Source organism: Stegostoma tigrinum, chromosome 14 (genome assembly GCF_030684315.1).
Source record: "Stegostoma tigrinum isolate sSteTig4 chromosome 14, sSteTig4.hap1, whole genome shotgun sequence".
Taxonomy (NCBI): domain Eukaryota; kingdom Metazoa; phylum Chordata; class Chondrichthyes; order Orectolobiformes; family Stegostomatidae; genus Stegostoma; species Stegostoma tigrinum.
In genome coordinates, this window is record NC_081367.1 from 74,734,824 (window position 1) to 74,748,614 (window position 13,791).

Here is a 13,791-nt window from a genome sequence, read left to right on the forward strand (position 1 = left end):
AGTTTAATTTCTAAACGGTGAGAAAATTTGCCAATCAGTAGTGCAAAGGGATCTGGGAGTATTGGTCCAGGATTCTCTAAACGTTAACTTGCAGGTAGAGCCCGTAATTAAGAAAAAGAATGTAATGTTGTCGTTTATCTCAAGAGGGTTGGAATATAAAAGCAGCGATGTGCTTCTGAGGCTTTATAAGGCTCTAGTTAGGCCCCATTTAGAATACTGTGTCCAATTTTGGGCCCCACACCTCAAGGAGGACATACTGGCCCTGGAGCGTGTCCAGCGGAGATTCACACGGATGATCCCTGGAATGGTAGGTTTATTATGATGAACGGCTAAGGATCCTGAGATTGTAGTCATTAGAGTTTAGAAGGTTGAGGGGAGATTTAATAGAAACTTACAAGATAATTTATGGTTTAGGAAGGGGCGGACACCAGGAAGTTGTTTCCGTTAGGCAGGGAGACAAGGACCCGTGGGCACAGCCTTAAAATTAGAGGGAGTAAATTTAAAACTGAAATGAGACGACATTTCTTCAGCCAGAGAGTGGTGGGCTTGTAGAATTCATTACCGCAGAGTGCAGTGGAGGCTGGGACATTGGATGCCTTCAAGGCAGAGATCGACAAATTCTGGATCTGAGAAGGAATCAAGGGCCACGGGGAGTGCAGGGAAGTGGAGTTGAAATGCCCGTCAGCCATGATTTAAATGGCAGAGTGGACTTGATGGGCCGAATGGCCTTACTTCCACTCCTATGTCTTATGGTCTTAAATCTAGACCAACAGCTAAAGTTTTTGATTTGTCTGGGCTAGTTAAGCAGTTTTTAAACCGGTAAATTGCAAAAATAATGGGGATAGCACAATATAAAAAGGTACAGAGGCTATTTTTGTTCTTTTAAAAGTGTGATTTGGGGCATTATGACGCTACGTTAATAAATACTGAATTGCATTGAAGAAGTCATGAGAATCATAAAATCCCCACATTGTGGAAATAGGCGATTTAGCCAAGTCTACGCCAACACACCAAAGAGCATCACACCCAGTCTCAGTGACATCACATTTTCCATGGCTAATCCACGTAACAAGCACACACCCACACACTACAGGGCAATTTAGCACGGCCCATTCACCTAGCCTGCACATTTTTGGACTGTGCAGCAAAGTGGAACACCTGGAGGAAACCCACACAGACATGGGGAGAATGCGCAAACTCCACACAGACAGTTACCCAAGGCTGGAATCAAAACCGCGTCCCTGTGAGGCAGCAGTGCTAACCACTGAGCCACCATGCTGCCCAAAAGGGAACAGTTTTCACTTGATCAAATGACAAGAAATACATTTGGTCAGAGGTAAAATGACATTTGGACATATTCAAATTTGATCAATTATTCCAAGCCTACAGGTCCTTATTTCAAAATACAAGCACACACTTGGCTTGATCATTGAAGCGCTTGGGGTTTTCAATGTTACAGCTTCTTAGAAGGATTCAAAGGTTTTGCTGTCCATCTCTAGTTACCACAAGATGGTTTGAGCACCTTTGAGCACTAAATAGGGATCAATGTTGCCTGAAACAGAAATTTAGTGTTGCTGGAAAAGCTTAGATCTGGAAGCACCTGTGAAGGAAAAAAAAAAATCAGAGTTAATGTTTCAGACATAGTGACCTTTTCTCAGAACAGAAACAGGTTCTGAGGAGGGTCATTGGACCCGAAATCTGAATTCTCATTTTTTTCCTTCATAGATGCTGCCAGACCTGTTGAGCTTTTCCATAAACTTCTGTGGTCATTTCTAATTTACAGTATCTGCAGCTCTTTCCGTTTTTTTTGTTGTCTAAAACGTCAACTTAAGATAAAAGTTACTTCAGGCAGATTTGACGCTACTAGGTAAACTAATGTAGATAACAAATCAATAGCAGACTATCAAAGAAATTACATATTTTGAAACCAGAAGTTACTCACTGGACAACCATAGAAAACATGAAGGAATCTTCTCAACCTGACATTTCGATTCACAAGATCTTTATCACTTCTTGAAGTTAAATACAATAGCAACTGTTTGACAAAACCACTGTGCTGGATTTCGAAGGACGACACATCAGACTCCGAGACTATTGAGCGGATATCCAAAAGGCACTCAATTCCACCATCCACCTTTGGAAAGAAAATACCATGAGCTTGCATGTAGAGTTGTAATTATTGAAATAATATTGTGTAATTACGGTGTGCAAATAAAACAGTCATTATGGAAAATTTTCATGAGAACATGTTGCTTATAATAATTGGTACGCAACTTGAAATGTTTAGAGTGAGTATATAAGATTCCATTTGTAATCCTCAGAAATCCACTTTGGAATTCTGTTTGCAAGCAGACATCTTCAGGTGATAAGTAAAACAAAACAGTTAACCCTGGTGCAACTCCTACACTTTAAAATCAATTATGCTTCAGGAATGGCTAACTGCAGAATACATAGGAGGCATCAGTACATCTATAGAAATCAGGGAGTAGTTGGGGTAGAGGAGGTAGTTCACAGGGTTGGTCAGTCTGCAGTTGAACAGCAAGATACTAATCAGTGGTCATTTCAGGATTCATAGAGTTTTACAACATGGAGACAGGTCGTTCAGCCAAACTGGTTCATGCCAACCAAAATATCCATCCATCCACGCAAATCCCATTTCTCTGCACTTGGCCCACATCCTTCTAAACCTTTCCTAACCATGTATTTGTCCAAATGCCTCTTAAATGTTGTTAATATACCCACCTCAACCACTTCTGCTGGCAGTTCAATCCATGTGTGTACCACCCTCTGTGTAAACAAGTTGCCCCTCAGGTCCCCCTGTATTCTTTCCCCTCTTACCTTAAACTGATGCCCTCTAGACCTGGATTCCCAAACCCTGGGAAAAAGACTAAGTGCATGCACCCTAATTATGCCTCGCATGACCTTATACACTTCTGTAAGATTCTCCCCACTCCCCTCTGCTCTAAAGAAAAAAAATCCTAGCTTGTCCAGCTTCTCACCATAACTCAGGCCCTTCAGTCCTAGCAACATCTTTGTAAATTTCTTCGGCACCCTTTCCAGTTTAATAACATCTTTCGTATACCAAGGTGACCAAAACTGAACACAACTGCAGCCTCATTAACATCCTGTACAACTGCAACATAACTTTACAACTTCTGTAACTCAATGCCCTGACCAAGGCCAGCGTGTCAAAAGCCTTCTTCACTGCCCTGCCTACCTGTGATGCGATCATTTCCAGAGTTGGAGGGTCTTGAGGTGTAGTGCTAGTGTCCCTACCTGTCTCTGGGCCAACGAAGTCCAGGTTTATGCCTCCCACTTGCTCGTGGAGGTGTGAACATTACAGGTTGATTAAAATAACTATAATGCTGTATTATCTTCAAACAAGTGTACAGCTAGACAGGAAGAAAGATGCCCAAAACTCTGGGAACAAGGTAGATTCTAATAAAGCTGAAAACTAGACTGAGGATAGAAGAATAGACAGAAGACACTGTCACGAGCTAAAATGGTAAAGTCATGGAATCACATAGTACAGAAGAAGCCCTTCAGCCCATTGAGTCTGCATCGGCAAAAAGTTTCTTAAATCTATACATCTCACTTTCTAGCACATGGCCTAAAGCCTTGAATGTGATGAAATTTCAAGTATTTATCTAAATTCATTTTAAAGTCTGTGAAATTTCTGCCTCAACTACCCTCCCAGGCAGTGCATTCCTGAGTGAACACCCTGAATGAAATCACTTTGTCTCAAATCTTCTCTAAACTGTCAACCTTAAAATTGTTCTTGACCCTTTAACCATAGGGAACAACTGGTAAAATGGATTATCTGGTGACTTATCCCATTTGAGCTGCATTCAAACTGGTTGAAGGCCTCATATTACAGGAGTAATTAAAAATCACTATTGTCTAAAATGCTTAGGATATCCTGAGGCAAAAGGCACCATAAAAAAAACATTCCTTCCACCATCAATTTAAAAGTAGGTGATTTTCCTTATCAATTTGTCGGATACAACAAGATTCAATATAGACCAGTTGCAGATAAGGGCGAAGAAATGGCAGATGGAGTTAAATCTGGGTGTGAGATGCTGTACTTTTTTTTTTCGGGGGGGGGCGGAGATGGGGGCTGAATGTTAACAATAAAGCATACAGTTAATGGCAGGAGTCTAAACTGCCTTGATATACAGAGCGGCCTTGGGTTCAAGTCCACAGATCTCAAAGTGGCCATGCAAGTAAAAGCGGTGTATGGTATCACAGATAAAAGAATTCTCCAGCATCTGCAGTTCCAAGATAACACAGTGTGGAGCTGGATGAACAGAGCAGGCCAAGCAGCATCTCAGGAGCAGGAAAGCTGACGTTTCAGGTTTACTGATGAAGGGCCTAGGCCCGAAACGTCAGCTTTTGTGCTCCTCTGATGCTGCTTGGCCTGCTGTGTTCATCCAGCTCCACACTGTTACCTTGGTGTGTGGTATGCTTGCTTTTATTGGTTAGGAAACCAAGGACAAGAGTCAGGATGTCTTTACAAGACTTTGGTCAGGTCACACTTAGAGTATTGTGTTCAATTTTGTTCACCACATTAGAGGAAGGGTACGGAGGCTTGGGAGAGGGTGCAGAAGAGGTTTACCTCTTTAGAAATCTATTAAGGAATGAAGCTTACTGTGAGGTAGTTAGGCAGAGGAGGGCATTAATTAAAAACAAATACCAAAATGGACAATTGCTGTTGTGCAAAGACTGTAACTTGAGGCATTCAAATTTACTCAAGTGATAACATTAGGCCACACACACAAACCATTTCAAGTTGAAGCCATTTAGTCAAACTAGCCATTCAAAGCTGTTCAAAAATATTTGATGCAGACCTGCAAACTGAGCTGTTCAGTGGCAGAGCATAGTCTCTGAAGTACATTCAGTGCTGGATTGCTTGCGTCCACATTTTCTGAGGTGAAGTAACGATCAACAAACTTATGGGCTTGCTCCTTTATCCATACTTTTATCTTCTCTCTGGGAAGAGAAGATAGATTTCACAATCCAAAGCCAGCACTGAAACATATCATAACATTACTTACTTCCAGTTTTACGCCTCCCCAATGTAGCAGCAATTCTCAATTTAGTCTATTTAATGTCTAACATTTTTCTGAATTCTTCTGAAGGGTTCCTCCTTCATGTATAGATCCTGCTTACTTCTGGAGAGGGAAAAAAAATTTGGGTAGAGTTTTTACACTTCTTGCATTTTGATCGGCACATATCGTTTCTCGTTGCCAAAAGAGAGGGAAACAACTAATTTCAAGAGCATCAAAGGAACAAAATGAAAAACTGGTGGGCACGGGCTTGTGGGTGTTAAATTAAGTGTTTATGACTACGAAAAGTACGCAATGTTAACAACCAGCTCGTTTCAACATGACAGTTTGAGTACAATATTTTACAAGAGAGTCACGTTTAAGAGTCTCTTAAACTAAGATGGTGTAGTACTGAAGGTTATGTGAAGGCCTGCTGATTTCGGCTTCATGGTCAGCCTGGGAGACCTACTTGGCTTGGGCACAGGGGCTTTAAAGGAAGCCTGACAAACTCAATGTCAGCATTCACATCTGGCCAGAAAAGTAACATTGTCAGTTTTGCTGTGGAAAATAGACTCAGTCAGACACAGGGGTCCTGGACTTGAGGAGAATCCCATAAACACAGACAGAGAAGATAGCAGCTCTGTCTGAACAGCAGGGGTTTAAAAAGGTTGTCTTCTATACAAGGTCAAGCAGCATGCATGTAGAAGCTCATTGTCCAGTTGGAAAAGCAGAACTGCAGTAATCTCAGAACAATAATACTTATTCACACACAGCCAGAAGAGCTTCTGCATTATTGCTGTCAAGTTGGTTTGGGATTTTCTGAAGACTATTTGCTGATATTTTCGCAACTAGTTCAGAGATAGCATTACACACATTTGGAGCAGGTGGGACTTGAATCAGGACCTCCTCAATCAGAAATAGGGATACTACCACCACATGAGCCTTGAACATTTCTTACTCGTTTCTCAAAAACTTTAGAATTCCCTTTTATGGAGCTGTCATTCAATTTAACCCTTTTTTTGCCAAATCTCTTCCAGAACGTTCGATATTTGACTCAGTTCTCACCATATTAAACTTAATATCTGTCATTTGCATCCTTGTTTTCCTGTTTCACCTTGGACGTCATCTTCTCAGTGCTCCAGCGAGCACTAAGTCTATTTTCCTCACCTGGTTTCCCTTAGGAGAACACAGTAATAGTACAAACTCTGAAGACAAACCGTTGTCCTATTCCAGTCTTCTCTGCCATACTAATTCTAATTTACCTGGCCAAGATTTGTTTTCACTCCTTTTCACCCATACAGCTGCTGAGGTCTGGTAATTTGTTTTCACTTTTTTGTTGAAAAAAGAAGTGACTATTCTATTGATGCTGGCCCTCACCCAACTAATTAACCAGAATAGGTTTTAACACATCAAATGCTAACCTTGTACAAAAATTATTAATGAACTACTGTCAGATGGAAGAAACTGAACAGTTATTAGGAGCGCTTGGATTATTTCATGGTACATAGTTCTCCTATAACGCAATGGTTGCATCCTTGGGTGACCTCATGCTATGGAAAACTGTGTTATAGGGAAATTGCTATAGAAAATCACTACAGCTGTACAGCGGGAAGCTCGCATTATCCAAACAGGTTTCACTACTCAATTGTGATACAGCCAATTTGCATTAATGAAACACACATTATAGCAGAACTACCTGTATTATCTATATGAATAAAGCATGTCAGGGTAAACTAAGATAATAAAATGTGAGGCTGGATGAACACAGCAGGCCAAGCAGCATCTCAGGAGCACAAAAGCTGACGTTTCGGGCCTAGACCCTTCATCAGAGAGGTGGTTAAGTGGAGTAGCCAGCTAAATTTGTGTCCAGGGATGTGCAGGCTAGGTGATTTCTTGTTGTCACTCAGATGGTGAATTGTTTTGCTGGTTATACAGGCACATCATTCCATAAAGTTCATCAGTGTAGTAGGATAGTGTTACAGCCACAGGTGGTGTGCAGAGAGTGCGGTCAGAATTAACACTTTTGAAGTCCAGTCAAAAGTCAGAGGACAAGGAAGATGTTCTTGAATATGTTGTATGTGTATTCAGATTTCTGCCTGGTGGAAGAGTGAATGAGGGTAGAGTGAGCCTGCTGTGTTCATCCAGCCTCACATTTTATTATCTTGGAATTCTCCAGCATCTGCAGTTCCCATTATCTCAGGGTAAACTAATTTGTGCACGGTCTATAAAGTACTGTTGAATTGAAATGAGTGCAACATTAGTTCTCAAGAAGAGATTGAACATTTTGCATTAACATAATTTGATTAGATAAAGCAATTCAACTTCATGTCTCTTCCACAATTCCACTTAGGGGAATTAGAAATGAATAATCAAATACCTGTTGTTGGACATGGTATCTTTTGGGGTGACCCGTGCAATGCCGCTAACTCCGGCAGTGCGTGCAGGTTCTGCGTTGTTGCTATTGGACTGTGCGCTTAGCCTTCCCCACGTTTTAGGATTTAAGCTTGCAAGAAATGATGATTTAGGTGACTGGGTGGCTGTTGGACTCTTTGCTGCATAAAAGAATAGAGAGTAAACATTAGCAATGAGGTGGCGTTATGCTAACAATTTTCCAAAAGGACATTTTTAATCAAGTTGAATTTCTTTCCTAAACAAAAATGGTCAATATGTCACAAAGCACAATCTTAAACTGGTCACTTGTAAAGCAATCAAACTTGCTTCGAACATTCATCTAACGTCAGTCAATTGTGACAAACAGAAATTCAATACGGCTTGTTTAAAAATTCAGCTGCAAATCGTATACACAATTTAACAAACTAAAGTAAAAAAAATTAAACAAACTAAAAGTGGAAACCTCAAAAGTATGCCTGACGAGTTCACAGACACAACCCCAATTTGATTTAGCTGTTTTGGACATGGAAGTAGTGGAACAGTCCTCATGCCTAAACCACTGAAGATCCAGGCCAATGGCAACAACATGACAGAACTCCAGAGTATTTAACACAGATTGTAAGAAGGGGATGGTGGACTTGATCGTTCAGGCAAGGAAGGTGCACTTAACAGACTCATTTATTCCATACTTAATGTTTGCTTAGCAAATAGGAGTTATCCGTTGACAATTTCAGCTACCATACGATCCACCGCACCTTTCAATCTATTCTGCATTTATGTCCCACAAATTCAATCTTAAGATTCAAATAAAATCACAATGTAAATTTTGGCCTTCAAGGGCAATTAGACACAGGCAATAAATGCTGGCTAAGCCAGCAATGCCCATGTCCCACAAGCGAACTAAATTTTTTTAAAAATCATGGTTTTGTTAATACCCCAGGCAGTTAGTTCATTTCATTTGAGTACAGTTTGCGTTTGAAGGGGAACTCAGTACAACTGTCATTTACACTTACATACAAGTCTAAAAAAAGTTTACTTTTAGGAAGTGTCTGCTTAATTTGTGGTAAAATAGAACAGTTAACAACTGATGTGCCCTGCTTTGAAACTTGTTCAAATCATTTGGGTGGTTGACCACCATGAGGATACTGAGGCTCAGATTAATTTACCAGGAAAAATGTGCAAGATGTTAACACCTGTGAACAATGACAAGAGCAACAGTGCTGATGATGGATAGACTGCTTAGTAGAGACCTGAGAAGGAGATTAAGTCAGAGAAAATGGGAACTGCAGATGCTGGAGAATCCAAGATAATAAAATGTGAGGCTGGACGAACACAGCAGGCCAAGCAGCATCTCAGGAGCACAAAAGCTGACGTTTCGGGCCTAGACCCTTCATCAGAGAGGGGGATGGGGTGAGGGTTCTGCAATAAATAGGGAGAGAGGGGGAGGTGGACCGAAGATGGAGAGAAAAGATGATAGGTGGAGAGAGTACAGGAGGAGGAGGAGGAGGAGATTATCGCAGGAGATTAAGTCAGTCAGGTTTTGTGAATCATTACACCTTAAACAATGTTTAATTTCAAGTGAGAATGGAGTTCAGGGTCCGTTTTACTTATTCATGGGATGTTGACATTGCTAGTTAGGCCATTAGCGGTCAACCTCATGTCTGTTGCCTGGAGTCAGATGTGAAACAGATTTCCTTCCATAACCAGAAGGATTTTTATGACAAAGTGGTTACATGGTGCCCATAGTTTTTAAATTCCAGATTCTTAAAATCAAATTTCAATCTGTGGCGAGGAGATTTAAAGCCACAAGCCCAAAACATCAGTTGGAGGTTCATAGCAAGTCATTGCTGCATCTGCAAGTAGATATTTTTAATATTGACCTGAACTTCTCAGAAGACAATCTGAAAGGATCAGAGCAAAAACAGAGAGGCCTCTTGCAAAAGACTCAAACGCCAGCCTTATTATTTGCCATGCAGAAAGCATACAAGAGCGTGTATTCAGAATAAACAGACTAGGCTTGTGAAAAAGGAGGCTTTAAGATTTACCTAGCTTTGGCTAGCAGGAGAAATCTCCAGGATTACAGTGACTATGGAAACAAATTCAGGAATTACAAGTTACCTGGCCAGAATTGAAAAAGCAAGCAAGCCATTGTGAGCTCAGAATAGCTGTGCACAGTTCCTGGAGAATGAAGCATTCATTTGAATTACAAAGTACAATAGGAGAAGGGATTGCTTACTTGTTTTACATGTCAAGCAGAGGAACATGGCTGTCATTTCCGCCACAAGTAGTTTAATTAAATACTGAATCAAAGCTGGTTCTAGTTTGTTACAGTAATAATGTTAGAACCTGACTTATGTGATTTCTTCCAGTCAATTGCTGGAAATTGAGAAATTCAATTTATTGGTCTCCACTAGGATCATAACGCCCCAACAGCACTTCACTCAATAATGCAAGACCTCAAGATTACAGGCAAATTCTAATTGACAATTTTATTTTTACTACCTGTAATACACCATGTTAATTTACGATTCATACCTTGATTGTCTACTTTTTCATCATCTCTTGGAGGTGAATACTTCGTTCTCCTGGTTACGCGCTTTGGCAATCTTTTCCTCTTTAAGACATCACTTAATCGTCTGAAAAAGCAGAGGTGTTTCATCATGATTAAGTGTAGCAGTATTTCCTCATCACAACATGGAAAGGTCTTGGGCTAGTATAAGAGATAATGGGAACTGCAGATGCTGGGAAATCCAAGATAATAAAGTGTGAAGCTGGATGAACACAGCAGGCCAAGCAGCATCTCAGGAGCACAAAAGCTGACGTTTCGGGCCTAGGCCCTTCATCAGAGAGCCTACTGCTGTGTTCATCCAGCTTCACACTTTGTTATCCTGGGCTAGTATAGTTAGCTCGGTAAAGCGGACACCAATTTTATACACTCTTCCGGAAACCATAATGAGACAAATTACAAGTTAATCTGTCTTTGTATTAGTTAAGACAGCAAAGTTGCCCAAGATGAGGTGGAAAAAACATAATTCAAAGCACTAATATCTTATAACTTATTTTACACATTATGCTTTTGACAGCAACATTCCTGTCAATCCAAATGAATGCGTTAACTACTTCCAATAGGCTTTGAAAGATTAATTTTACACAGTAACACTGCAACCAACACAAAGCTCACTTTTAAACTTAGTAACATTTTGTGTCAATGTTCTATTCTTGGGAGTAGTTACATCAAACTGAAATGAACCATGTAGCCTTTCAGGGAAGTCAGCAGCAAAACTTTATACAGGACCAAACTTTACACCCAATTGTTTAACATATTGATGTATAAAAATGTCTAAAATGTTATGAAATTTCTGTGTAAGCTATCCTGTACAAGAAGTAAAATGTTTCACAGATAAAAATGTGACTTACGTACGTAGATCAATTTCTACACCCAGCATTGGCACCAAATGACTAGCACTTTGGAAAGAGATTTCTCACTCAATATTCTGGTATGCCAGACATGCAAGTATTTAGAATGCCTCACTTGGCATTATTTACATTTTTGGTTTGTACAAAACTCCTTTGGCTGTTTCGGTTTATTGCCAACCAGTTAGTTAAAACTAAATCATTTAGTAAGGCAGCTTAGACATGAGACTTCGCACATCATTGATCAAAGCATAATTGTTAAAGTAGGATTTCCTCAAATTTACAAGAAACAAATGGGTGCAAGCCTTTAAATACCTTGCATGAAATAACTTACCACGCAGTCAGACCCTCAAACCTGTTCTGACATTATCGATCATAACTGATTTCTGTCCTCAATATCATTTTCCTTCACAATCCACACATTCCTGCCATCATGAGCATGCAGAAATCTAAGTCAATGCATTGAATATACTGAATGTCTAAGCTTTCATGTATTTTAGAGTCCAAAACTCCAAATATTCACTAGCCACTCCTGAAGGAATTCCTCACCGCAATCCAAAATAGCCTGTCCCTTATTGAGACTGTATTCTCTGGTTTTCAAGTCACGAACCAAAGGAACGATTTTGTCTGCATACAGTATGAATGAATTTACTAATTTTCAATGAGACCACATTTATTCTAAGTTTTCCCCTTCAAAAGGATAACGATGCCATCCCAGGAAATAGTCTGGTGAACTTCTGCTGTACTTCCTCCTTCAGTAAGGGGACCAAAACTGCACAATGCCCAAAACAGTGAACTCATCACATCTCTATAAAAATGAAACACAGCATCTTCACTTCAATCCTTGAGGAAAGTTAGCATTCCATGAGCCTTCCTAATTGGTGCTGCACATGCAGTGACTTAATACAACCTCCCTTTCGTCCTCAAAGTGGAAGGCCTTACACTTATTCACATTATATTCCATCTGCCATGATCTTGTATAAATTGCCTTGAAACCTCTTTGCATCATGCTCTAACTCATCCCCACCTCATGCTGTGCCATCAAAAAATTTGGAAGTTGTACATTTTTGTTCCCACATCTAAATTATAGAAATTGATTGCAACCAGATGGAATTCAATTATTCTTGCACTACCCTATTACGGCCTACGAGCCCAAGAATGATTTGCTAATTTCTACTGCTTTCTATCCATTAACCTTCAACCCATTTTTCTCTATCCCAAATACTGATTTTCTTAACCAACCTAATATATGGATCCAATGCACAAGCTGTCCCCTAGAAACTTCAAAATTAAATACTAACAAGTTTGTCTAACATAATTTCCCTTCCATAACTCCACACTGACTGTCCAATCAAAGCATTACTTTCTAAAAACCCAATTATCAAATCCGAACGGATGTTGTCCCTTTCCTCTATGATTTCTCAACAGAAAGGTTACATTTACAACCTTCTAATTTGCACAGATAGTTCTTGAAGCTATAGAATTTGCAATGATCAACGAGGCATCCATTATCTCGAAAGACATCCATTAATGCTATCAAATGTAGAGTACCAGATGTTGGGTATATGCCTATTTTTAGTCCCCTTAACTTTTTTTTGCTCATACCAATTTTTTTCAGTTCCTCATTGTCATGATCTCTAGTTTTGGGAAATGCCTTGTATCATTCTCTGAAGATGAAGTAATTTAGCTTTTCTGCAAATTTCTTTATAATTTAAGTCTCTGCTTGTACATTTGTCTTCATTGACCTTTTCCTTTCAATATACCAACACAAACTGTTACAGATCATTTGTTTCTTGCCAGTTTAATCCAGATTCTGTTGTCTGTTTATATGTTTCTTTCTTCTTTTGCTGAATTCTAAAATACTCCCACATCTGAAGCTTACATTATTCAGCAACTTAAGCCTTTTCCTTTGATCAAATAAGATCTTCAGTTTCTTTTAAAAACTGAAAGAACTGCAGAAGCTGTAAATCAGGAACAAAAACAAAGTTGCTGAAAAAGTTCAGCAGGTCTGGCAGCATCTGTGAAGGAAAAGTTATCGTTTCAGGTCCAGTGACCATTCCTCGTTCAGCTGCCAGACCTGCTGAGCCTCTCCAACATTTGTTCCTGCTCCTCTTCCTTCATAGTTTCCCCAAAATTATTAAATTATCCCTTTCTCATTGAGTAGTACTAGCACTAGAACAGGCCAATCCAAACTGGTTCCTCAACACACTCCACTAGAAAACTCTCTTGTACACCTCTCTCGAACGTGTCCACCATAGTATTGGGGCTCATTAGATTTATCCAATCGATATATAGATTAAAAGTCACCAGTGAATACCGCATTATCCTTATTATGTTATGTTAGCTCTAAACATTCTGATTTATACTATGCCCTCAATTCGCATGACTGATGGCACATTAACAACTCATGTTTGCTGCTTCTTCACTCACCCAGGTAAATTCCACAGCTTTTTCTCCCAATCTAAGAGCTCGGAAAAACCCATGTGGCTCACTAATGTCCTTTAGGGAGGGAAGCCGCCATCCTTACCTGGTCTGGCCTCCATGTTGCTTCAGACTCTCAGCAATGTGGGGGATTTGGAACTGCCCTCTGGGCAATAAATGCTGCCAAGCCAGCAATGCCCTCATCCCATTCATGAATAAACAAATTTTGCAGCACCACTATCTCCTGGTCCATGATGCCTGCCGTTCCTACATACTGGCTATCTTTGAACATTCATTTCCCACTGTTGGTCAACTTACAGCCATATTTCCATAATGACAATAAAATCTATATATTTCTCATCTCATCTACCTTGTTGAGAATGCTGCACATATTCACAGAGTACCTATTTTGCTGCCTTTTATTTTCAAAAAAATACCTATTTTGGGACAGTTTGATGCTACATTTGTTTCTCCTATTTACTTTCCACTCTAATATTTATGGCAGTTCTACATTTCAACC

At 39.9% G+C, this 13,791-nt stretch overlaps 1 protein-coding gene across 14 annotated transcripts in view; it reads right to left on the reverse strand.

Annotated features, from left to right (window-relative positions):
* The window catches only part of trip12 (thyroid hormone receptor interactor 12), a 212,129-nt gene that overhangs the window by 63,776 nt on the left and 134,562 nt on the right, over nt 1–13,791 (reverse strand). For all 14 annotated transcript variants that reach the window (XM_048542108.2, XM_048542107.2, XM_059651238.1 and 11 more), the window contains 4 exons: nt 9,972–10,072; nt 7,423–7,597; nt 4,848–4,989; nt 1,943–2,134 (listed from right to left, as the gene is read on the reverse strand). In XM_048542108.2, coding sequence (XP_048398065.1) covers nt 1,943–2,134; nt 4,848–4,989; nt 7,423–7,597; nt 9,972–10,072 — 610 coding nt within the window. The remainder of the gene's footprint in view (nt 1–1,942; nt 2,135–4,847; nt 4,990–7,422; nt 7,598–9,971; nt 10,073–13,791) is intronic.